This window comes from Sciurus vulgaris (genome assembly GCF_902686455.1).
Source record: "Sciurus vulgaris genome assembly, chromosome: 5".
NCBI classification, from domain to species: domain Eukaryota; kingdom Metazoa; phylum Chordata; class Mammalia; order Rodentia; family Sciuridae; genus Sciurus; species Sciurus vulgaris.
Window position 1 is genome coordinate 129,155,911 of NC_136465.1, and position 26,049 is coordinate 129,181,959.

Here is a 26,049-nt window from a genome sequence, read left to right on the forward strand (position 1 = left end):
CAGTTTTATATATATGTGTGCGTGTGTGTGTGTGTATGTCTATATGTATATTTTAGTTATCAACAGACCTTTATTTTATGTATGTATGTATTTATTTATTTATTTTATGTGGTGCTGAGAATTGAATCCAGTGCCTCACACATGCCAGGCAAGCTCTCTACCACTGAGCCACGGCTCTAGCCCCTTTGTTTCCATTTTTGAAAAATAATTCCACTGGGTATGAACTTTTTCTCCATCTGTTTTTTTGGCCTATTTTCTGCCATTCAAATAGTTGCTTTCTGAAAGACAGTTTTGGAAATTTTGCAGTTGTTATCTGCAGGAAGGTTAGTTTAGCAAAGCTATTCTGCTGTTGCTGGAAGCTAGAACTCTTTAAGTTAATTTTTGAAATCTCTTTTATCTTTATTCCCAGTTTTCATGGTTACACTTTAGGTTTTTCCATGTATCTGCCTGTGTGTATTATCACTGCCATCAATTTAGATTAGGTTGTTCTTGGAGTTCTCCAAACAACCTGTTTTTCTTTCTTTCTCTTAATCCCCCAAATTGTACTGCCTTCTATTTCTCTAGTCAAGCAAGCAATCAGCAGTTATTTATTGAGCATCTGTGTGTGAGACATTGATCTGTGCATTTGTCAAATTAAACTATTTTCATGTCACTTACACTTGAAAAAAATACATCGACTCCCAGTTTTACTGCATCACATTTAAATTTATTAGCTTGACTTTAAAGGTGTTTTTTTGTTTGTTTGTTTGTTTGTTTTTGTAATATCCTAGGAGCCTATCTTTCCTATTGTGCTTTCCATCTGCCTTTTGTATCAACCAGTTCTTTTTATTCATTTCTTCCAGTATTCATTCCATTCATTCTAGTCTTTGGTCTTTATAAAAGCTTGTTTCCCCATTTGAAATGTACCACTTTCCTAAGTATTCCATCAAAGTCCAAAACCTAAAAATCTGATAGTTTAACATGTTTAAATTCACTTAGAAGGCTAACATTGAATTTAACAGTTTATTTCAAGAAACTGTAAGACACTGAAGGCCTCTCTGTCCTTTCCTCCCTTTCTTCCTTCCTTCCTTTGGTACTGGCCCTTGAACCCAAGACTTCACACTTGGTACATAAGCACTCTACCATTGAGTTACATCCCAGCCCCCATTTATTTTGAAATACAGTCTCACTAATTTGCTGATCTCTTAAACCTTTCTGCCTCTCAGCGCCTGAGTAGCGGGGATTATAGGTATGTACCACCACACCTGATTTGACTTCATTATCTCATAGTTAAGTGAGTTCCTTATCTCACCAGCAACTTCATAGTAAATTTTCAAAGATTGGGACCAAACCTCCTTTGTTATTTAGTAATCTTGAATACAGTGGCATCTTGATAACTATTCATTCACCAAACTTACCTACTATGTGCTAAGGTCTGTGGGAAGGTAATAGAGGAAAGACTTTTCTCCATAAAAAGTGGTTCAACCAGTGAACATAATGCAAACCTATATTAACAGTCTAAAGGGTACTAACAGGAACTCTATATACAGAGTTATTTGGGAGTAGACTAGTATTACTCCTTTCAATTGTTGGAACCAGTCAGAATAAAAGGAATAAATTAAGGATACTCAAGGACATTAGAAATTCTTTTGGCTCATTAGGTGGAGTTTGGTGGTAGTAAAAGTTGGCAAAGTGATACATGTGAAAGAACTGCTATAGTAGGTAAATCTTTCTGCTAGTAACAGACTTCTAGTTGATTGCTTTTATAAGTTTTTCTTATATTTGAAATGTTAGAGTGGGGAATATAAATCATCTGCAGTTTCATAATACTTTTTTTTTTTCCAATGGAAAAAATTGGAAACTAACTGCAAGGAGTTTATCAGTCAAGAGATTCTTTTATATCCTCATTTGTATATTATTTATAATACAAGCATAATATATATTTGGTTGACAGTTGCTAGACAGACAATTTAATGTTTCTATTTGCATATTTTTCTGGTTTTTGTGTTTATCTAGATTTTAAAAAGAATTTTTCTTTATGTTTGCAGCCTTGGCCCTTTAGTGAGTAAAGTGAAAGAATACCAAGTAGAGACAATTGTAGATACCCTCTGCACTAACATGCTTTCTGATAAAGAACAACTTCGAGATATTTCAAGTATTGGCCTTAAAACAGTAATTGGAGAACTTCCTCCAGCTTCCAGTGGTAAGCAAGAATATTTTTCTTATTTAATTTCTATGTATAGGTATTTCTCCCCTATCTTTACCTCCTGGCTTCCTTCTTCCTTTTCTGACCAGGGAGGGAGATCCTAAAAGATTTTTATAGGCATCCCCTTCAACGATTTAGAAAATCAAATCTGAAGCCTTATTTTTTCTTCAAAAATAGATTTCACTTGAAATAAATATTTTGATTCAATTTAAATATCTCAGATGAATTTTTATGTATGTAGTAAGATTTTATATTGTATGTGCCAAAACTGCAGACTGGAGTTGTGACAGCCTATACATTGAGGGGAAATATAAACAGAATTTTGAGTTCTGATTACTGTTCTATTTCCAGGATTAATTCTCCTTTGCAGCATAATTTTCTAAGTAAAATTTAACATAGTTAAGACATAGCTATGAACTTGTTCTGTTTACTAGTAACTTTAAGTTAAACCTTTTATAACTACTTGGTAATTAAAAGTTTTGAATTATAACTAATGAATTTGTTAATTAATTAGCTTTTGGCTTCCAATGAAGTGTATGTAATATAAGTTTTAGAATTGATCTTGACTTTTAAACTTGCTAAAATTAGCAGTCTAATAGTTATTGTCTCATCTGCCAATGGGGTGAAATTACCCCCCCCACACACTTCATGGGAAGATTTAATTGGTAATAATGTTACCTGGGTATGTTGTTTTCAATCGTTTGCTTAGTAAATACTTATTAATAATTCACTATTCTAGCCATCATGCTAAGTGCTGCTTGTGTATTTCACTTAGTCTAAACATCAGCCACTCAGGGAGACCTTAAGATTCCTCCTAGTTTGTAAATGGAGGAACTGAAATTCAGAAAGATGAGGTTAATTCACCCCAGGTTTCGATGTCCTAGTTGGGTGAAGATTCAAATTCATTATCTTTTGATTCCGAACTTATACTTTTCTACTATATCATACTAATAATACTTTATCTTTATTAAGAAGTTTTTATTTCACTCAAATATTCCACCAACTCTGACTACTCTATGCGACTCTACATTCTTTAAAATTGTATTGGCTATGTTGGTATTTCCTTCATTTTTTTTTTTAACCATTCAGAGTGTTTCACACTTACTTATGTTTCTTTCTTTCACTTGTCAGTGATAATGTGACCTACTTTCAATAGCAATAACCTTGATATATGAGTCCTGGAATAACATTTCTGTTATATAATGAAATTATGGAATCTGTGTTGAAAAGGACCTGATTAGAGACTACAGAGCTATAAGATTTTCTTTTGAAGAAACGATTAAGCATTGGAGCTCAGAATATTTTTTAATTCACTGAAATTTAAAAGACTAGGTTACTAAAAATGAAGACTTAAATAGAGAAAACTATTGTCGTTGTCTTCGTTTACGTCTAATAAGTTATTTTATTGAAAAACAGCCAGTTTTGAAACAGGCTTTTCTGGCATGGATCTTTTGAGTGTCTTCATCAAGTTTAGAATTGTCAAATATTTGGTTTCTACAATGAATATTAGATGAAATTCAACTTGTTTTTCTTGAAATTATTATTGGCTTATTTATGCAGGTTCTGCATTAGCTGCTAATGTATGTAAAAAGATTACTGGACGTCTTACCAGTGCAATAGCAAAGCAGGAAGATGTCTCTGTTCAGCTAGAAGCCTTGGATATTATGGCTGATATGTTGAGCAGGTGAATGTGCCCATTATTTGCATTTCTTGTTATACAGATATTATGTTCATTTATTAAAAATCCCTTTTGGTAGATGTAAGAAAATATCCAAATTTATTCATGTTTAAAGTGGCTTACAAATATATGTGATTGAGGGTAAAGGGACACATAAGCTAATTATGTAAGCATAATTATAAGCATATTATGGCATAGCAAACACATTTTGAAGTTCTGAAAAGTAGTAAGATTTGTAATTTAAGTTTTTTCAGCACAGTTTATTTTTTACAGTTAAACAAGTGCCGGTAATTTTAAATAACCATTATTTATAATGCATGTTTTGTGGGGAAGAAGGAACTTGATTTTTTAGTAATTTGCTGCTTTTCTATTTTCTCTTAGAAGTTAAACTTTGGAATATAGACAGAGTTGAGCAACTCCTAGGAAAAAATAAAGAGTCTGACAGTTATTTAATCCTTGGTTCTTATAATTATACTTGTTCATTATTTGTGGCTAATTCAGTTCAATTTAAAAATAAGCATGTGCCTTCATGTGGAAGGATATGTGTGTATATGTAAATATATATAAGGCATTATCAATTCTAGCACACACAGAGTTTATAGTTTACTATAGGAAATGAGAATGCAGATGGCTATAAGGCAGAATGGGACTGAAGACTAACTGGTAAGAATGCATTTGAATTGAATTGAAGTGCTGTGTAGCACTTCTGTAGATGGATATGCCAAGTTATAGAATATGTCCATATAAATAGTGTTTTCCAGAATATAGAATGAATAGAAAAGTAGTAGGAAATCATTCTGATAGATTGGGGTCATGTTGAGGTGGGTGGGGATTTTGTACTTAATTTGATAAGCATTGATAATCCAGTAGGCTTTTCATTTTGTGTGTTTTGATCACTGGCACTGTCTGGGACATAATAGCTGTTTGAGTACTATTATGGAACCATAAGGATCTGTAAAACTTAGTATATTGATGTATAGAGAAAAGGCAAGGAAGAGGGAGGAGTGAGGAGATAGGAGAAGTTTGAATTCACACCAAAAGCTATAATTAATAGGGAAAATCATTTAAAGATTGTGGAGGGAAAAAAGTGACAAGATCATTGAGTTTTTGCCTAGCCAATTGGTTAGATAACCTATAATGGGGAATGTAAGTCTAGATTCCAGGAGTTGTAGTATTGGTTCTAGATTTTCATTTGCATTGGCAAAAGATAGTGAGAATTCAGTTTTCCTTTCATTCTGAATTTGGATTTGTTCTCTAAATTTATACCCTATTGCATATTTACATTGAGTTCAGAGGCCCGACATTGTAGTGTGCTCAGACATCCTCAATTTATTCATTGTATTCTTTCTTTTATTTTTTATTTTAAGGCAAGGAGGACTTCTTGTTAATTTCCATCCTTCAATTCTGACCTGTCTACTTCCCCAGTTGACCAGCCCCAGACTTGCAGTAAGGAAAAGAACCATTATTGCTCTTGGCCATCTGGTTATGAGCTGTGGAAATATAGTTTTTGTAGATCTTATTGAACATCTGTTGTCAGAGTTGTCCAAAAATGATTCCATGTCAACAACAAGAACCTACATACAATGTATTGCTGCTATTAGTAGGCAAGCTGGCCATAGGATAGGTAAGAAATTTTAAAATGTTTTAAAGTTGTCTTTAATTAAAAAAAAAAAAGTACATGTTTTTAAGAAATAGTGTGCTTTTCTTAGGCGAATACCTTGAGAAGATAATTCCTTTGGTGGTAAAATTTTGTAATGTAGATGATGATGAATTAAGAGAATACTGCATTCAAGCTTTTGAATCATTTGTGAGAAGGTAAGTTATTTTAGCTTTTTCCTTAAGAACAGAAGAATAATTAAGATCTAGATTAGGTTGTGTAAGGAAAAACAGCTCTCAAAATTTCAACTGTATTTTAATTAGTTCTTTAATAACTAATAGTCAATATTTGAAATTAATGTCATCCTCTTAAAAAGTGTGGTTGTCACATTTATTGTTTCCTTCTCTTTATCAGGAATTTATTTAAAGAACCTAGGAAAAGCATTTATAATTATTTTTGCCTTGGTAGAGGGGAGGAGATACCATTATATGAATGTATGTCTGTCCTGAGAAAGAAGTAAGATTAATTATTTGATCAGAAATGTATAGTGACTTTCAAATCTTTTCAACCGTTTTTTTTAGATCTCTCATCTATTTTGCTAAGAACAGTGATTATCATATTGGAAATTTTGATTCTAGTATATTTTAAAAGCTTAATTAGAATTTTGCATTTATGTACTAGAAGACAATACTAACCTAGTAACAGATTTTTCCTTTGGCTAATATAGCACAATGTCTTGATCTCACTGGATTTAGTCTTCTGTTTATGCCTTGCCATTCAGGGTTTTGAAAAGTCACTTTACAATCATCAGATTTTTAAAATTGGAAATTTTGGGATTTATTTCTGTTCCTTTGTAAGAAACACAAAAATTATTCCTTTATTTATTGGCCCTGTGTGCATTTATGTTTTTTTTTTTTCCTTTCCTCTCTACATAGAGCTAAAAGACCAAAGTAGATGAATATACACTTAACATTTTCACCAATAATTCGAGTTGCTAAAGAGCACATTTATTTGGACTTGGTCTTCACATATCTCTCTTTGTACCATTCTACATTAACCATAACATAGTTAAAATGTGTGTGGGGGGGATTCTTCATAAAAATTAATTAAATAAATATAACTTGAAAGAAATCTTTTAAAATATGAAGCGCCTGGAAGAAAAAGTTCAAGTTCAATTGGTGTTAAATAGTCTGAGAAATAGTTTCTTTCTTATGTAATTGCTAGTACTGAAGTAAAATGGGGCAGACACTGAACCAAGGAGAAAAGAATAGTTGCTTAAAGCAGCTTTTGTTTTTATCTTCAGATGTCCTAAGGAAGTATATCCTCATGTTTCTACTATTATAAACATTTGTCTTAAATATCTTACCTATGATCCAAATTACAATTATGATGATGAAGATGAAGATGAAAATGCTATGGATGCTGATGGTGGTGATGATGATGATCAAGGTATTTCAGATTGGATAGAAAACTTAAATTTTGTGAAACACTAAGTATTATAGATGGAGGTGATTCTTATTGCAAATTATACTACAGTTTTGTCCTTCAGTATTCATAGTTTCTACAAAGTGTTTTTGTCAGAAGATTAAATCATTGTTTAAAAAAAAATTGTATCTGTTAGGCATGGTGATGCAAACCAATAATATCAGCTACTTAGAGACTGAGGTAGGGGTATCACAAGTTCCAGGCCATTCTGGGAGACTTAGTGAGACTTTGTTCCAAAATAAAAATGAGAAAAGGAGGTAGCTCAATGACTGAGTACTTGTTTAGCATGGGTGAGGTCCTGGGTTCAGTCCCTACTACTGGAAAAATAAATAATCTGAAAATATACGTATTCCAAGCAGTTTCAAAGGTATTCAAAGAATAATTTTTTGCTTAGTCATAGGTACATTTATGAACAATTCTACGTAATGTTTGAAGACACATATAACTTTCATGAATGACCTAAAATTTCTAAAGCTTCTAAAATTGATGTTACACTGTGATTTGTGGTATTTACTCTGGAAAGAAATGCACTTAAAGGACATAGGGTTGCTCATGTTTAGTTGTTTCTTTTTTTATTGGAAGGACTGTAAGAGATATTTTATGAGTAAATCAGGGATATTTTAATGGGTAAATGTTTTTTAATAATACTTTTTGTGTAGTTTGATTCTTTGAATTTATGTAATAACTTTCCTAGAAAGTCCATAAGTTAACCCATCTTTAGAAAAACAACTAAAAATACCTCCCTTAACCCATATATACTTCTCCTTTTTTGGGGGGGTGGGGTTGCTGGGGATTGAACCCAGGGCCTTGTGCTTGCAAGGCAAGCACTCTACCGACTGAGCTATCTCCCCAGCCCCATGTATACTTCTCTAGCAGGTACTCCCCATTTTCTTTCCTCTATAGCACAAGCCTTCAAATTAGAAATTGTTCATTTTCTTTCTTCACCTTCCATCTTGAACCCTGTCCTTTAGTGATAAACAAGATTGCAGATGCCTGACTGCCTATTAATCTTAGCAGTATTTATTTAGCTTCTAGGATACCACACTTGTCTGGTTTTACTCTTCTTCACCTTTCTGACATCTAAATTTTGAGTTCATTAGGATTCAGTCTTTACACTTATCTGTAGGACTCTTAATTTTCTTGTTGAGTTCATGTAATCTCCTGAGTTTAATACTAGTATGGTGGCAACCCAATCTTATTTTTGCTCCAGATCTTTTCCTTTGAGTCCAGGTTCATATGTGACTGTTTAATTGACATTGCTGGTCAAATATTTGAAGTATCTTCTCCTTACTTTTTATTCATCCATCTTCAAACTTGTTCTTTCTTTGGTCTTTTCTGTCTCAGAATGGTACCTTTCTTATTTTCGTTTCTCAGGTCTAAAACCTTGGTCATACCTGATTCCTTTTTTCTCACATCCCTCCCATCCTGGAGCTTTCTCCTCTCTTGGCATACCTTTATTTTCCTTTTCAGCATTTTAATTTTGCTTATCACAATCAGTTTCTGACACACTGTAATTGATTATCTTCCATCTACTAGAATGCTATCTTCAGGAAGACTAGAAATTTTAATCTCTTTGTTAATTGCCTTATGTCAGTGCTTAGGACAGTGCCTAGTACACATTAGATAATAAATGTGTTATATTGATGAAGGGAAACCTTAGCTTATATTGTGATATGAATATTTGAAGGAGCAATATGCTCCAGGTTTTGAATATTGGTGTTTAGCATGATAAATAATAATACAAGTTCTTCAAGTACTTCATAAGTTATATGAATTATAAGTAATACATGTCATTCTTCCATGGTTTTATGATGACTCATTAAATAAGCATAATTTCAGTGATTAGGATATTTGTTAATTTTTTAAATAAAATTGTTTTTAATAAACCTTATATTTCTGGGATGTAATTCACATTGTATGTTAAAATTGGAAAATAACCTGATTTACTTATTTTCTAAGTCAGTAGTTTTTTTTAGCAGTTTCCTTTTAAATTTTATTTAAATAGGTATGAGAGAGTGAATCAAATGCTTGGTGTTTAGCAGTATTTGGTCGAATGTTCCTATAATGTCTAAAAATGAATGAAATCAAACTATTTGGAGGTTGGAAATTTTTATTACACCTCCCAGAGTCTTCTAAAGTCCAACTGGCTGTATTTGACTGTCACTAAGCTAATTGGGTTATAAGGCAGTAGTGACATATTACCCTTACCCTCAATACTCATACACTAAGGAATCATTTCAGAGACATAGTCTTAGCTACGTAACAATGGGTACTTTTATTTTTTAACATTTTTGTAGTGCTTGGGATTGATCCCAGGGCCTCGAATGCTAATGCTCTACCACTGAGCTACATCCCCAGCCCAAAACCACTGACATTTTTGTTGCCTTTTTGACTTTGTTACTCCCCGCCACTGCCAGGGATGCTCTACCATGGAGCTGGGTCCCCAGCCCTTTTTAAAATTTTTTAAAAATTTGAGACAGGATCTCACTTACTTGCCCAGGCTGACCTTGAACTTGAGATCTTCCTGTCTTAACCTCTGAGTTGCTCGGATACAGGAGTGCATCACTGTGCCTGGCCAAATTATCAATTAATTATACATAAATGAAATATAATTCTTAATTCTTACGCTTGGAATGTTTGTAGTTTAACTTTAGGAATTTGGAGAAGATGGTAATCTGTTAAGTGGACAGTATTTTCTTTTTATAATGAAAAAGATAGTGTCATTTGACAAAATTGTGAAAGGTTGAGAATATGCATATTTGTCCTAATAGCACATCAATAAGTTTAGTGAAAAATCTTGTCACAAAGATGATGTCAGAATTCTTTTTCACCCCCAGAATACTAGTAATCATCTTTTGCATGTATAGCCACAAATCCATTTCATATTCTGTTTTATAAATTCTCCCATTGTTTGATTTTTCCTGTAATAGTGAGCCTTTGAATTTTAAGACTGAGAGATCTGTTATTTTATATTTGTATTCTAAAGAATGTACTAATGATTTTAAAGTGTTACAAATAAGCAACAGTTCATTACTCATAATAAATGAGAAAATGTTTAGCAAATTAAAAATACAATCATGATCATTTTTCTTTAGATGTTAATTTATGTGCAGATTTTATAAAAGTAACAAGTTTTGCATCTGTTTTAATTTCTTATTGTTTTTAAACCTATGCTTTGCTGTATATGTTAATGAAAAGTAAATTACCAATTTACTTTTTCTGTTAAATGATATACTTTTCTTATCATTAATAGCTTATTCACATTAAAACTTACCTTTAGGTAGTGATGATGAATACAGTGATGATGACGACATGAGTTGGAAAGTGAGGCGTGCAGCTGCCAAGTGCTTGGATGCCGTAGTTAGCACAAGGCATGAAATGCTTCCAGAATTCTACAAGACCGTCTCTCCTGCACTGATATCCAGATTTAAAGAGCGTGAAGAGAATGTAAAAGCAGATGTTTTTCATGCATACCTTTCTCTTTTGAAGCAAACTCGTCCTGTACAAAGCTGGCTATGTGACCCAGATGCAATGGAACAGGGAGAAACACCTTTAACAATGCTTCAGAGTCAGGTTGGTTTAAAAGTGTGCTTTAGAAAATTGTCATAGTAAACGTGCTTCAAATTTTGTGTGTGTGTGTGTGTGTGTGTGTGTAAATGTGAATTCTAAAATACCTTTGGAGAAACAAAGTTCTGGGATAAATGTTTGTATAGCAGTAAATGTTCATATTTACTTCTAAATCATTCATTCTAATCAAAGTGTTCCTCATTTTACTTGATAAGTGATATTAAAATAATTTTAAGATTCAGTAAAGTAATATTTATATTTGATATTACTGGAGAAGTCTTAGAGCTGTCAGATCACATAGCCATCTTCATTCATAATTTAGTTTGTGATCTTGGCCAAGTTATTTGGTCATTTTATTTGGCCTGTTTTATTTAACCTCAGTCTTCTCATTTGTAATAAGGGTTAACTTAGAAATCGGGCCCAGGTAGTAAGAGATGAAATGATCTGTGTAGAGCTTTAGTGTAGTGTATACTCCTTAGTGCTTGATATATGCCAACTCTTAGTATAATAACATACACATTTTTTACTTGGGGACTTTTTTCTTTTTTCCTAAACATTTATTGACTAGTATATAGTGGGCATTTTCCTGTCTTACATGTAATCCCTTAGTAGCTCTATGGGGGTATATAAGTACTATGTCCTTTTTTTTTTTTTTTTTTTTCTTTTTTTTCTTTTGGTATTACAAATGTTTTAAGTCATTAAGTCAGGAGAGGAGATAATATATATCATATCTGTCTTGTTTTCAAGTATTGCAAATAAATAAATTTTGTGAACTTTAATTTATAAAGGTCAGCATTGACAATTAATTGTATGGGATAAAGTATATATTTGGAGGCCACAAGCAGTAAGCGTATAGAAGTCAGGTATTATTTAATAGAGTCACTAGGTATAATAATATCATTAGGTATCCCTGAGGAAGTACGTAATTTCTTTTGTCTCTAGTAAGATTAATTATTGTTCTGTTACGATGCGTGGCTGTATAGTATTGTTGAGGGGGTTGTTTTTGTTCTTAATTTCTTTCTTTTTTTAGTTACTGAGAGATTTTAGAAGCTCTGTCTATAGCCTGGCACCCATAAAAATTGTTGATGGAGACTGTATTTAAGTTTTACTAACAAAACATTAGAAAGTTTAGACCAGATGTCTACAAATTGTACCCCTGCTGTGCTTGTAGCTACTTTTGAAGTGAGATTGCTTTCCTGGTAACAGAAAACTGAAAGCAAAAAAAAAGACCTGTTTGATGGTAACTTTTCCGTAATGTTACTTGTTTCCTTTGTTGCTTATCTGCTGTCTTTTATAAATGATGTTCCTGAACTTTTTAGTTGAAAATTATTAACCATTTGGTTAATTTTTATTACTCGTGTGCATTTTATAATTAAAAATCAAGATTGTTTTGTTGCTCTGTAGAAAGCTAAGTGATTTCTTTAGTTTTTTAACAGTTTCATGCAAATAGTTACAAGTCATAGTACATACGACTAACTTGGTTTATATCTAGTAGTCTGTTTGCAATAGCAGTAGGGAGTTGAACTAGGAGTGTAGCCGAAAAGAAAGAAATTCTTCCCTTTCTCTTCATTCTTTATATATCACATTAAATATACTGAGGAAATACCAATGGCTGAACTGACTAATGAGTATGTGGTAATTACAGGTTCCCAACATTGTTAAAGCTCTGCACAAACAGATGAAAGAGAAAAGTGTGAAGACTCGACAGTGTTGTTTTAACATGTTAACTGAACTGGTAAATGTATTACCTGGGGCTCTAACACAACACATTCCTGTGCTTGTACCAGGTATGAAATAGTCAGTATCTTTGGGGACTTGTTACGGACTTTTTAAGACTCAGAGAAGCTTAAATAATTGTTTCTCTTAAGAGGCAATTGTATGACAATTTAATGTGCACATAGAACTTTTTTATCTAGACATCTTAAACATGTGATGTTAGAAATTTGCAAATAAAAAGTTTAAAATTTTACCCTGAACCCTTTGGCTTGGCTAGTTTAGATTGTGATTTTTGTTTTTTTTTTTTTTTTTAACTCTTGAGATAATATGAAAATAGGAACGTTAGTATTTTAGAGGTTGATTTTTAATATTTCTTTCTTAGAATGGCACAGAAATGATTTTTTGTTGTTGTTGTTGTTGTTGACTTTTTAGGAATTATTTTCTCACTGAATGATAAATCAAGCTCATCGAATCTGAAGATTGATGCTTTGTCATGCCTATATGTAATCCTCTGTAACCACTCTCCTCAAGTCTTCCATCCTCATGTTCAGGCTTTGGTCCCGCCAGTGGTGGCTTGTGTTGGAGACCCATTTTACAAGATTACATCTGAAGCACTTCTTGTTACTCAACAGCTTGTTAAAGTAATCCGTCCTTTAGATCAGCCTTCCTCGTTTGATGCAACTCCTTACATCAAAGATCTATTTACCTGTACCATTAAGAGGTTAAAAGCAGCTGATATTGATCAGGAAGTCAAGGAAAGGGCAATTTCCTGTATGGGACAGATTATTTGCAACCTTGGAGACAATTTGGGTTCCGACTTGCCTAATACACTTCAGATTTTCTTGGAGAGACTCAAGAATGAAATTACTCGATTAACTACAGTGAAGGCATTAACACTGATTGCTGGGTCACCTTTGAAGATAGATTTGAGGCCTGTCCTGGGAGAAGGGGTTCCTATTCTTGCTTCATTTCTCAGGAAAAACCAGAGAGCTTTGAAACTGGGGACCCTTTCTGCCCTAGATATTCTAATTAAAAACTACAGTGACAGCCTGACACCTGCCATGATTGATGCAGTCTTAGATGAGCTCCCACCTCTTATCAGTGAAAGTGATATGCATGTTTCACAGATGGCTATCAGTTTTCTGACTACCCTGGCAAAAGTTTATCCTTCCTCCCTCTCAAAGATAAGTGGATCTATTCTCAATGAACTTATTGGACTTGTGAGATCACCCTTGTTGCAGGGGGGAGCTCTTAGTGCCATGCTAGACTTTTTCCAAGCTCTGGTTGTCACTGGAACAAATAATTTAGGATATATGGATTTGTTGCGCATGCTGACTGGTCCAGTTTACTCTCAGAGCACAGCTCTGACTCATAAGCAGTCTTATTATTCCATTGCCAAATGTGTGGCTGCCCTTACCCGAGCATGCCCTAAGGAGGGGCCAGCTGTAGTAGGTCAGTTTATTCAAGATGTCAAGAACTCAAGGTCTACAGATTCCATTCGCCTCTTAGCTCTCCTTTCTCTTGGAGAAGTTGGGCATCATATTGACTTAAGTGGGCAGTTGGAACTAAAATCTGTTATATTAGAAGCTTTCTCATCTCCTAGTGAAGAAGTGAAATCAGCTGCATCCTATGCATTAGGCAGCATTAGTGTGGGCAATCTTCCTGAATATCTGCCATTTGTTTTACAAGAAATAACCAGTCAACCCAAAAGGCAGTATCTTCTGCTTCATTCCTTGAAGGAAATTATTAGCTCTGCATCAGTGGTGGGCCTTAAACCATATGTTGAAAACATCTGGGCCTTATTATTAAAGCACTGTGAGTGTGCAGAAGAAGGTACCAGAAATGTTGTTGCTGAATGTCTAGGAAAACTCACTCTCATTGATCCTGAAACTCTTCTTCCACGGCTTAAGGGGTATTTGATATCAGGTAAGTATTTTCTTATCGAAAATAGATTTTCTTGCCCAAAATAAATAAATAAATTGTTGGCAGTTGGTGGCCTTGAAAGATACTTAATTAAGGAAGTTGAACCAGATTCTCTTACATGTAAGTTAACTTATGCAAAAGTACTGCCTTGTGTTATAATGTGGAGCTATATTGATGAAATTTTGATTAGAAGGATAGTATAATTAGGTAGAAATGCTTAATAAGTTTGATCTAGTTATTCTTGCTGACTATATTTTAATGAGACTGTCTTAAAATGTGGAAAAGACAGCTCTTGAATTAATAATATAAAGAGCTTGCTAGGGTTAATTATATTAAAATTGGTGGAAGTATTTAGTTGAAAAATCTTAGATTTCAGATTTACCAGTGTCAGTGCCATTAAAATAAGTGGAAAACAGTAATGGCTATTCATTCTTAATATAGATTTCTTTTAAAATAAAAACTTTGAAAAATTTATAAGCTATTTGTGGATTTAACCACTTCCCTTTTGTGAGGACTAGATCCTCCATTGCTTCTTCCCTTGGTCCCCTCCTTCACAGAAGAAATTATCTTTTGAAATTTAATGGGATTATATTTCATAAGGTGAGTAAATTTTGTTCTTTTAGTATCCTGAGAGCAGTAAGAATATCCCTTTTGGCCAAAGAGAATTTTAAGGATTTGAAGACATGGTGTTACATGAAGTAGTGTAAAAACAACGTCTATGGGGCTGGGGTTGTGGCTCAGTGGTTGAGTGCTTGCCTAGTGTGTGTGAGGCACTGGGTTTGATTCTCAGCACCACATATAAATAAAGAAAATAAAGTTCCATCAACAACTAAAAATATATACATAAATATTTTTAAAAATGATATCCATGGATTTCAGTGGACCAATAGACTTGCAATTTATTTTTAATTAGGCTCATCATATGCCCGAAGTTCGGTGGTTACAGCTGTGAAGTTTACTATTTCTGATCATCCTCAACCTATCGATCCACTATTAAAGAACTGCATAGGTAAGTGGGAGAAAAAGATAAATATACTGTGTTAACTCTTTGGGGGGAGATATATATTGTCAAGTTACTCTTAATTTCAATAACTCAAAACAGGACTGAGGAAATATTTGTTTTGCTGAGAAATTAAAGTGCTTTAAGATAATTGTTTCATTGAAAAGATTATTGATAATATGTGATCTTACAGCTTTAGAAAATTATGTTTATTCTTATTACCAGGTGATTTTGCAAATATCTGAAATTAGTAGATAACAAGCATGTCTTTAGAATCAGCTACTTACTTGATAATCATATTTTTGGAATAATCTAAGATTAATAAATTTTGGACCAGTCAGAAAGTTAAAATGTCATTTGAGCTGTTAGGACCCTAGTCTTTGATTAATTTGGGAGAGAGTTGGAGGGTTACAAACAATAAATAACCTTCCAGAAGAAGTTAGATGTGAACCTGGAGCCATCTTTGTTTCTGTAAAGACAGGAATTAGCTTTTGGAATTATTTATGATTTTATAACTTACCTGTGTTTTATTGTTTTCCCTATAGTTGGTAGTGGTTAAGAACTTATCTTGTAGCTTTCTTGAGAACAGGAAAATGGAGATATCAGCAGGGAGATTTCATAGCTTCATGCCATCCTATAGTGTGCAAGAAAATGAAAAAATACTTCAAATTTTGAATGGCAGAAAGAGATTGCCAGTTGAGTAAGGCGGACACAGGCACAAATAAGTGCTATTGCTAGGACCTAGAAATAATAAAGTCTTTATGAGAAGATACTTGCCTTCATCTCCCATATCCCCTTGCACCACCCATTTTTTGGTTAGATATATTGATTCACATTTTGGTATAGTACCAGATAGAAAAGAGGACAAGGCCTGAGCTGTAACTCTAGAGACATTGTTCCAGCTTGACAGAAGTTAGTAAGTGTGCATTGTTAGTATAGTTATTCAGTCAGGTGGTTATCATTCTAGTTGAATTACTATCTATATCAGTATTTGAATATTTGAACATCAGAACCACCTAGGAAATTTTTTTAAAATTGAAATTTCTAGACCAAGGAATTGGGACCACTGGTCTACTCTGCAGTACCACTTTGTTCATGATAAACAGCAATATTTTAGAAGCTGTACTGAAAGGAGTGCTCTTTGAATTACTCTTCTAACAGTTTAATAATGAGGCAAACAAAGGTGTAGGGAGGATTAGTCTGATACATTTAAATTACTTTTGAAACCATGCTGTGTCTATTTGGTTTTTGTAATAAGTGCTCCAACTTTTCTGGGTGTTACCATTGAGTTACCAATGTACAGTGTCTTAAATTTTCCCTTATTTTATCAAATTCTATTCTTCAAATTGTCAGTCAAGTCTTCACTTCCTGTTTATTTTTAAAAATTGCTGATATAGACTTGGGATCATATATAATATTGAATCACTGCTACTTGTGCATACCTGGTATGTATCAAGTATTGTGTTCCAACAGTATGCATAGTATTTATTCTGCTTATTAGCCTTAAAAGTGTAATTCTCATTTTACTGTTTAGGAAAACTGAGACTGAGAAATTACTTGAGTTACCATCTCTGTAACTTCAAAAAAAAAATTATTTTTATTGTAAACAAATGGGATACATGTTGTTTCTCTGTTTGTACATGGAGTCAAGGCATACCATTTGTGTAATCATACATTTACATAGGATAATGTTTGATTTATTCTGTTATTTTTTTCCCCTCCCTCCCACCCCTTTTCCCTCTATACAGTCCTTCCTTCCTCTATTCTTACCACCCTCCTTAACTCTAACCCTAAACCTAACCCTAACCCTAACGCTAACCCCTCCCCCCCCATTATATGTCCTCATCCGCTTATCAAGATCATTCGTCCTTTAGTTTTTTGAGATTGGCCTATCTCACCTAGCATGATATTCTCCAGTTTCATCCATTTGCCTGCAAATGCCATAATTTTATCATTCTTTATGGCGGAGTAATATTCCATTGTATATATATGCCACAGTTTCTTTATCCATTCATCAATTGAAGGACATCTAGGTTGGTTCCACAATCTGGCTATGGTGAACTGAGCAGCAGTGAACATTGATGTGGCTGTATCTCTGTAGTATGCTGATTTTAAGTCCTTTGGGTATAGGCCAAGGAGTGGGATAGCTGGGTCAAATGGTGGTTCCATTCCAAGCTTTCTGAGGAATCTCCATACTGCTTTCCAGAGTGGCTGCACTAATTTGCAACCCCCCAGCAATGTATGAATGTACCTTTTTCCCCACATCCTCGCCAACACCTATTGTTGCTTGTATTCTTGATAATCGCCATTCTAATTGGGGTGAGATGGAATCTTAGGGTAGTTTTGATTTGCATTTCTCTTATTACTAGAGCTGTTGAACATTTTTTCATATATCTATTGATTGCTTGTACATCATCTTCTGTGAAGTGTCTGTTCATTTCCTTAGCCCATTTGTTGATTGGATTATTTGTATTCTTGGTATAGAGGTTTTTGAGTTCTTTATATAGTCTGGAAATTAGCGCTCTGTCTGAAGTATGAGTGGCAGATATTCTCCCACTCTGTAGGCGCTTTCTTCACATTACTGATAGTTTCATTTGCTGAGAGAAAGCTTTTTAGTTTGAATCTATCCCAGTTGTTGATTCTTGATTTTATTTCTTGTGCTATGGGAGTCCTGTTAAGGAAGTCTGATCCTTAGACCACAACACAATAATACTAGGGGATTTTAACACACCTTTCTCACCACTGGATAGATCTTCCAAACAAAAATTGAATAAAGAAACCATAGATCTCAATAATACAATCAACAATTTGGACTTAACGAACATATAAAGAATATACTATCCAACAAAGAATGAATACACTTTCTTCTCAGCAGCACATGGATCCTTCTCTAAAATAGACCATATTTTATGCCACAAAGCTACTGTTACCAAATACAAGAAGGTAGAGCGATACTACCTTGTATTCTATCAGATCATAATGGATTGAAATTAGAAATAAATGACAGAATAAAAAACAGAAACTTCTCCAATACGTGGAGATTAAATAATATGCTATTATATGATGAATGGATAACAGAAGACATCAGGAGGGAAATAAAAAAATTCTTAGAAGTAAACAAGATCAAAGACACATCATATCAAAATCTCTGGGACACTATTAAAGCAGTACTTAGAGGAAGATTTTATTTCATGGAGCGCATTCAACAAAAGAAGTAGAAATCCACAAATAAACTACTTAACACTACAGTTCAAAGCCCTAGAAAAAGAAGAGCAGACCAACACCAAAAGTAGTAGAAGACAGGAAATAGTTAAAAACAGAGCCAAAATCAACGAAATTGAAACAAAAGAAACAATCGGAAAAATCAACAAAATAAATAGTTCTTTGAATAAATAAAGAAAATTGATAAACCCTTAGCCACACTAACAAAATTTTTTGCATTATAATTTCCTCCCCACATTTGCAAAAACAAGCAGACTTAGACCTTATTTTTTCAAGTAGCTAGATGCTATATTTGATGTTTGTTACATGCTAAATTGTTTGTTACATGTTAAATTTTAGTTGTCATCTTTTATAGTCCTATACTCCTATGAATTCATGTATTTCTCAGTGAAGATAGGTTAAAAAAAAAAGGGTTTTGGAAACTCATTTCTCTGACATTTGATAACTTGTATATCTGTTAACAGTAGTTCATATTTCTTAAGCAGTAGATCTGTTCTCATCTTATTTTGAACTTTGTTAAAAAGATTTTTGTTGTTGCTTTTAGTGAACTATAAGGAAAATCTTGCAGCTTAGTCTTTTTGGCTACTGACTTCATCACTTTTCTGTGCAGCCCACCTCTGGGGAACTTCATGGACTGTCCTTCCATACCCTCTGCATTATATATCAAGAGTGGGTTATCACTTGAAAATGTACTCAGCTTCAGAAATGATGGTTTTCCTGCTGCCAAAATAAACTTTATGGTTCACTTAGCATTTCATCAAGTTCTCTTCTGTGACCTTCACTGAAGAAAATAACAGTGACACCAACAATAATAAGCAATTCATTTGGGAAAAAATATTAAGCATATTGTATTTTAAGCTTACCATAACTGTGTGTTGCTTTTCTCATAATTTTTCAGGTGACTTCCTGAAAACTTTGGAAGATCCAGATTTGAATGTAAGAAGAGTAGCCTTGGTCACATTCAACTCAGCAGCACATAACAAGCCATCATTAATAAGAGATCTTTTGGATACTGTTCTTCCACATCTTTACAATGAAACAAAAGTTAGAAAGGAGCTTATAAGGGAGGTAAGTTAGTTAGATTATATTGTTTATCTGAGCTTGTCTTTTATTTTTTAGGTATCATATCTACACATCCTTTTTTGTTTTAACAGGTAGAAATGGGTCCATTTAAACACACAGTTGATGACGGTTTGGATATTAGAAAGGCAGCTTTTGAGTGTATGTACACACTTCTAGACAGTTGCCTTGATAGACTAGATATCTTTGAATTTCTAAATCATGTTGAAGATGGTTTGAAGGATCATTATGATATTAAGGTAAGATGTTTGATTGTTTTATAGAATGTTTTTGAGGAAGACTTTGCAGCACATGGTGCCCTTGTAATTTGTTTACACCTGTAAGTGAGAAAAATTGGGTTGTCTATTGAGGTCTTAGTAAGCACCTTATAAACTGTAATATGCAAAAATAGTAGTAAGGTCTGGGTGTGGTGGCTTATGCCTGTAATTCCAGCAGCTGAGGAGGCTGAGGCAGGAGTATTGCAAGTTCCAAACCAGTCTCAGCAACTTACTGAGGCCTTGAATAACTCAGTAAGACCCTTTCTTTAAATAAAATACAATAAAAGGGCTGGGGATGTAGCTAACTGGTTAAGTACTGCTGGGTTCACCCCAGTACCAAAAAAAGAAAAAAAAAAAAAAAAAAAGTAGTAGTAAGGTAGTGAAAGAAAAGTCAATATACAGGAAAAGTCCAAAACCCATTTTATTAAAAGATAAAGTGGAAATGTCCACAAAATTTTTAAGAAATTCTGGGCCAGCTTGCTAGATCCTTTCCCTAAATTTAAGGAGAGTCCAGATAGGTTTTGCTGTTCAAAGTATAAATTTGTGACTTTTTTGGCCTGTCTTGATGTTGGACTGTAGTTGTTACCCATGAGAGGGTTTCCTAGTTTCCTCATATTGTCTTGGACTGTCTTTGGGGCTGGTCCAAATGATAACTATTTTTGTTTACCTGAATGAGGGATTTTTCTTTTTCAATATAATATACCACATTTAATATCAGGAATTTGTTAAGAAGGCAACATTCAATAAATTTTTTCAGAAATACAAAACAATCTGTAGAAGAACCTTGAAAGGACTCCTTACTTCTTAGGTTTAGAATGTGCATTTTGTTTATAACTCTTTTTATTTTCTTGTTTGCTCATTTCCAGCAAATGGCAGATTTGAAAAGTAAAAAGAATAAGTCTATTACATCCTTTTCCTCTACTCTTCCATTAGGTCCTTTGCCAGGCAGAGCAAAAGTGGCAACTGATCAGAAATTGAGCTCTTCTACAAAAACTCCTTATTTTTGTGTTGCTGTATATGGTAGTGACCTGATCCTCCCAGAATTCAATAGAAAGCTCCCCAAAAGTGTAACAGCATATTCTTGTTTAATTTATAAATTTGCAGCCCAAGAGAAAATAATTATGGGTTATCAGGTTTTATGTGAATTAATCTGGATAATAGTTGGGTTCACCCTTCTCCCCAGGAAAAATCTGCTAACATAGTAGAAACTTACTGTAAAACTTTTGTCCCGTATAGTAATTTTCTAGTTAATTGAATTTCAATTTTAGTGCACATTAGCTTTTTTAAAAATATTAAATCTGAGACTGAGGCATAGGGATTGCAAGTTCAAAGCCAGCCTCAGCAAAGCCCTAAACAACTTAATGAGACCCTGTTTCAAAATAAAAAAATAAAAAGGACCAGGGATACAGCTTAGTGGTTCAGCATTCCTGGGTTCAATCCCTGATACAAAAAAAACCCAAAAAACAAAAAACAAAACTCAATCTCCAACCCCTATCCTGAGAAGTTAATTAAAGCTTTCTGGCGATAGGACTAAGGAATGGGTCTGCTACAGAACCTTCCCACATAATTATAATGTGCAGCCAAGATTAAAAATCAGTTTTCTAGTTTTGTATTTTAGGACCATATGATAGTCGAGCTCTCCCGAGCACCTTAGATAAGGTTTGAAACAAATCTTTGTGATTTAGAATGGCAGATTAGATTAAAATGAAGCTCCGTTTTGCATGTGAGTCATTTTCCTTTTAAGAGATTTATCAGAATTTGGGATTTTGTCCTTAGTAAAACAGCATTTGTAAATTGTGTCATTTTTTTATTCCTAATAGATGTTAACATTTTTAATGTTGGTGAGACTTTCTACCCTTTGTCCAAGTGCGGTACTACAGAGATTGGACCGACTTGTTGAGCCATTACGGGCCACGTGTACAACTAAGGTAATCATCAGTAGGCATCAGCTTGGACAACCTTGGGTATAGGATTTGTGGAGTCTGGAGAAAGGGTCCAGGGTCTGTTTACCTTATAAGATTAAAATGTTAAAATTTTTTGACTATGTAATATTTTTTGTTTTGTAAGTTTTCTCATTTAAAAATAAAAAGTTTGGCAAAACAAAAAACATGTTTGTTTTTCTCATGTAACTTTTGAATTCAGAATTCATAGCTTTTTCTGTAGTTTTCCAAATTTAATTATGCTAACTCCATATATAACAGTTGGTCTAAGAAGTTAACCTATTGTTTTATAAAATGTGGCACTTTTAAATGTCATTCTTATTGCTATAACAATATGGTACATATTTTAAAGTACTGGTGTGAGATAAGATGTGATAGGGCCATAAAATAGAAAATATTCAGTTCTAGTTAAGAAAGGAAGGAAACATAGGGTGACAACATTTGAAATGAACCCTTGGAAAATGATTTTTTTAGACCAAGAAGGTAAAACAAGGTTTTTTAACATCAAGTAATTATATGAATAAAGACAGGGAGATGTTATTATGTGATATTTGAAGAATTGTGAATAATAGGATAACTAGAGGCATAGTTTGTTGGTAGAGACCAAAGTGGAATTTGGTAGGCAGGTAATATTCTCCAAGTTTTACACTTTGTTTCAATTAATGTGGGTCTGGATTTTTTGTGTAAAATATTTCTATAAAAGAAAAGGAGACAGCCTCTGCTTTGAAAGAATATTTAAAATATAAAGTGCCCTTGGACCTATGATAGTAATTTTGCTTTTTTACCAGGAATTCCTGTGTGCTTAAATTTTGTTCATGTGAGCTATCTTTTCCAGCATGTAATTTAAATTTACTTTCCATTACAGGTAAAGGCAAACTCAGTAAAGCAGGAGTTTGAAAAACAAGATGAATTAAAGCGATCTGCCATGAGAGCAGTAGCAGCACTGCTAACCATTCCAGAAGCAGAGAAGAGTCCACTGATGAGTGAATTTCAGTCACAGATCAGTTCTAACCCTGAGCTGGCAGCCATCTTTGAAAGTATCCAAAAAGATTCATCATCCACTAATTTGGAATCAATGGACACTAGTTAAATATTTGTTCAATATGGGGACCATTACATTTGACCACATAATGCACTGAATTGACAAGTTAATCATAAGACATGGAAACAGAAGTGTCTAAAAGCTTCAAAATGTTCCACTTTTTTTTCCTTCATGGAGACAAGTTTGTTCAGCTTTCTTCCATTGTTGTTTTGTAGCATTTATTTGAGAAATGTGTATTTCCATAATCCAGAGGTTGTGAAACCACTAATGTTTTAGTGGTTAGAGCAACATTAAAAATGGAAACTAAAAGTTAGAACTTATGGAGTGTGGAGATAGGGTCCAGTATCTATTTACCCTGTAATGTTTAGGATTAAAATGTTAAAATTTTGTGACCATGAATTTCTTTGTTTTATAAATTTTCTCATTTAAAAAAATCAATTCTGCAAGACAAAAAACATGTTTCTTTTTCTTGTATAACTTTTTGTTTCAGCAACACAAATTGATTTTTAGCTGGCAGACAAGAATATCCATATAAGATTTGTTACATTTCAGAGGATTTGGCAGTTTTAAAAGGATAATAAGGTATCATTTTTTATGTATGAGGATTAACAATATCCCTGTTGCGCACACTAATTTTGCATGAGCAAGTTTACGAGTATGTATTGTCTATATAGAAGCATGTGCAGATTATTCATAATACAGAAGTTAAAATAAGTATTATTAGTGCAATTTTCAGATATTTATTTTTGCACAGAAAACATATCTGGAGAGAGAGGAGTAAATTTTGAAACTTTGGTTTTCTTAATGCCAGTGTGAATTTGCAGATGTTTTCAGCAAATCAAGTCACAGGAACAATTTGCCACTTCTTTTCTATTATAGATTTTCTTACACATTTAAAATTTGAATATTTAAGTACTCAGTTTTCTTCAGTTACCCATTTGTGTGCGTGTTTCCACCTAGAACTTAAAGCTAGATTTTTCTTTCATTACCATTGAAAGTCTACATTCCTTAGCAGAGGATACAAATACTGTGTATGCTTTTGAATTTTATTTTTAGGAAAATTCTGAAGCCAGCTATCACAGGTTTGTTAGCTAGTAATATTTTATTTTAGTTGAGTTAGATTTCTCCCCAATCTCTTGTAGAGCTAATTTACATATTGTGTTTAGTAAGTGTTGACTCCTTTTTCTGATTAAGGAATCTGTGCTGGGGGAACAAAGCTTTTGCATTATAGTTGAAAATTTTTTTAACATATCCTTCAGTGAGCTCATTTCACACTGTAGCCTCTATTCAAATTTGTGGTGCTCCTGTAACAGTAAGAACTAACTTCTGAAATAAAAGACATCTCTTAATGCTGTGCAAACATAGTTTACATGTGTTGAAGGAGGCAGTTGTTGAGTGACCAATTTCAAGCAATCTGATATTTGAAAACTGCACATTTATTTTTGAAACTGTGAATTAGAAATACTTTTCCTGCTGTATTACTTCCTGCTTTAACAACCAAATATGCAGTGGTTTTAATTGATAACATACTGTGGTTAATAGATTAAGAGCTTGATTTTGAATGTTCCAGTGATAACACAGAAGACATTGCTACTAGTGAGAATTTTGATTAGTACATTGACTTGAAGTTGGTTGCATTTCAAAATATGGCAGGTGAAAATCTTATACCAGAATTTGCATAAAATTGTAATAGAAATTTATTTTGAGATGTTAGTATATTATGTCCTATGCATTATTGTGGTATAGATATTGTGGATATATTTAAGGTTTTGGTTACTTAGTTTCACAATAAACTACAATACTGCAGGCTCTAGGACTGAATAGGTTTGTGACATACATGTAGACATACATATGTTGCGTGATTGCCTTAGTTAATTGCCTAAAGTTAAGTCCAAATACATGTATTGGTGGGTTTTTTTGTTTTTGTTTTTGTTTTTGGGTTTTTTTGTTGTTGTTGTTGTTTTTTGGTTTTTTGGTTTGTTTAAATTCCAAGATGCATGTTATGGGTTTTTGGGGGTTTTGCTATTGTTTTTGTCTTGCAAACCAGCTCATTTTTCTAACATAGCTGAAATACTTGTAGTACTAAAGAAATATGGTTGTAGTGTTAATCTACCTATATGCACACATACATAACATAATTAGTAACAGGAATGCTCAGCATTTAAATGCTGGATTATCCTGATTAACTCCATACTTCTAGTGGTGATGTGGTCCAGATGCTGAAATGGAGGTAGCAAGGTGTGGACACCAGACATATTTTGCCACTCACGATGCTTACTGGAATTGGTAAGAGATTCTGTTCACAATTCTCCACATGTAGATTCCTTAGGAGATCTAAAACTTAGCAATACGAGAACAAGGTATTGTCTGCTTTTCATGAAGACATGAAAATAGATGTCTTTTTTTTTTTTTTTTTTGAAGAAAGCTCAATATGGGATTGAGTTTATTTTATCTTATAAAACTAAGGCAGAAAGAAAATTTGGTGTGGTAGGGCCTAACTTAAAAAGTTATTTATAAAATCAGTAGCATTGCCAGGTGCTGTGGTGCACACCTATAATCCCAGTGACTCAGGAGGCTGAAGCAGGAGGATCTCAAGTTCAAAACCAGCCTCAGTGATTTAGCAGAGCCCTAAGCAACTCGGCAAGACCCTGACTCTAAATAAAATATAAAAAGGGCTGGGAATGTGACTCAGTGGTTAAGCCCCCCCTAGGTTTAATCCCTGGTACCACAAAAAAGAAAAAAAAAAAAAAAATCAGTAGCAGTGAATAATTTTTAAAATGATGGTCATGTATTCTATTAATGATATCTGAAAGCTACCTAACCATTAGCAATTAGTGTTCTTAAGAGGTTAGACTCTGATGACTTCATCACATGTTTGAGAATTTACATGATTTTTATGTAATCATAATTGAATAACCAAATTAGTCCTCTTTTCTTACACTTGGGTAAATAAGTTAATAGGGGCATATCTAAGTAACCAGTTCTAAGGGTGTATTCTGATCTCTTTATATTTAGCTCAGCTTCAGACATGAATATGATTATATGGTCATGATTTAAGTACAAAAGTTTGAAGTATTAAAATCCTCAGCCATTGAAGAATTCAGTTGACTTGTTAATTAGCCTTTTATGCTGTATTTAGAATCACATGACAAAATGTAAAGTAATACTTCAATTAAAATAACATTTTCTGCCCACATTAAATTTTACCAAAAATCTCAATTGTTAAATTAATTGCCAGTCTCTATAATTTAGATGGTAAAGAGCACAAAAATTACAGCAAATAAGTTTTGGGTTCTAGCTCTACTTTCAGTTAAATCCTAATTTTCAAACCATGTCCACCCCAAACTCATACCTTTC

General features: G+C 33.5%; 1 protein-coding gene across 1 annotated transcript in view; it reads left to right on the top strand.

Moving 5' to 3' along the window:
* Positions 1 to 24,501, top strand: part of CAND1 (cullin associated and neddylation dissociated 1) — a 43,861-nt gene extending 19,360 nt beyond the window's left edge. The window contains exons 3-15 of the mRNA XM_079142207.1: positions 2,028 to 2,182; positions 3,746 to 3,869; positions 5,231 to 5,487; positions 5,573 to 5,678; positions 6,764 to 6,909; positions 10,226 to 10,518; positions 12,158 to 12,299; positions 12,661 to 14,154; positions 15,065 to 15,160; positions 19,272 to 19,441; positions 19,528 to 19,692; positions 21,531 to 21,638; positions 22,516 to 24,501. Coding sequence (XP_078998333.1) covers positions 2,028 to 2,182; positions 3,746 to 3,869; positions 5,231 to 5,487; positions 5,573 to 5,678; positions 6,764 to 6,909; positions 10,226 to 10,518; positions 12,158 to 12,299; positions 12,661 to 14,154; positions 15,065 to 15,160; positions 19,272 to 19,441; positions 19,528 to 19,692; positions 21,531 to 21,638; positions 22,516 to 22,740 — 3,481 coding nt within the window. The 3' untranslated portion in view covers positions 22,741 to 24,501. The remainder of the gene's footprint in view (positions 1 to 2,027; positions 2,183 to 3,745; positions 3,870 to 5,230; positions 5,488 to 5,572; positions 5,679 to 6,763; positions 6,910 to 10,225; positions 10,519 to 12,157; positions 12,300 to 12,660; positions 14,155 to 15,064; positions 15,161 to 19,271; positions 19,442 to 19,527; positions 19,693 to 21,530; positions 21,639 to 22,515) is intronic.
* The last annotated feature ends 1,548 nt before the right edge of the window (positions 24,502 to 26,049 follow it).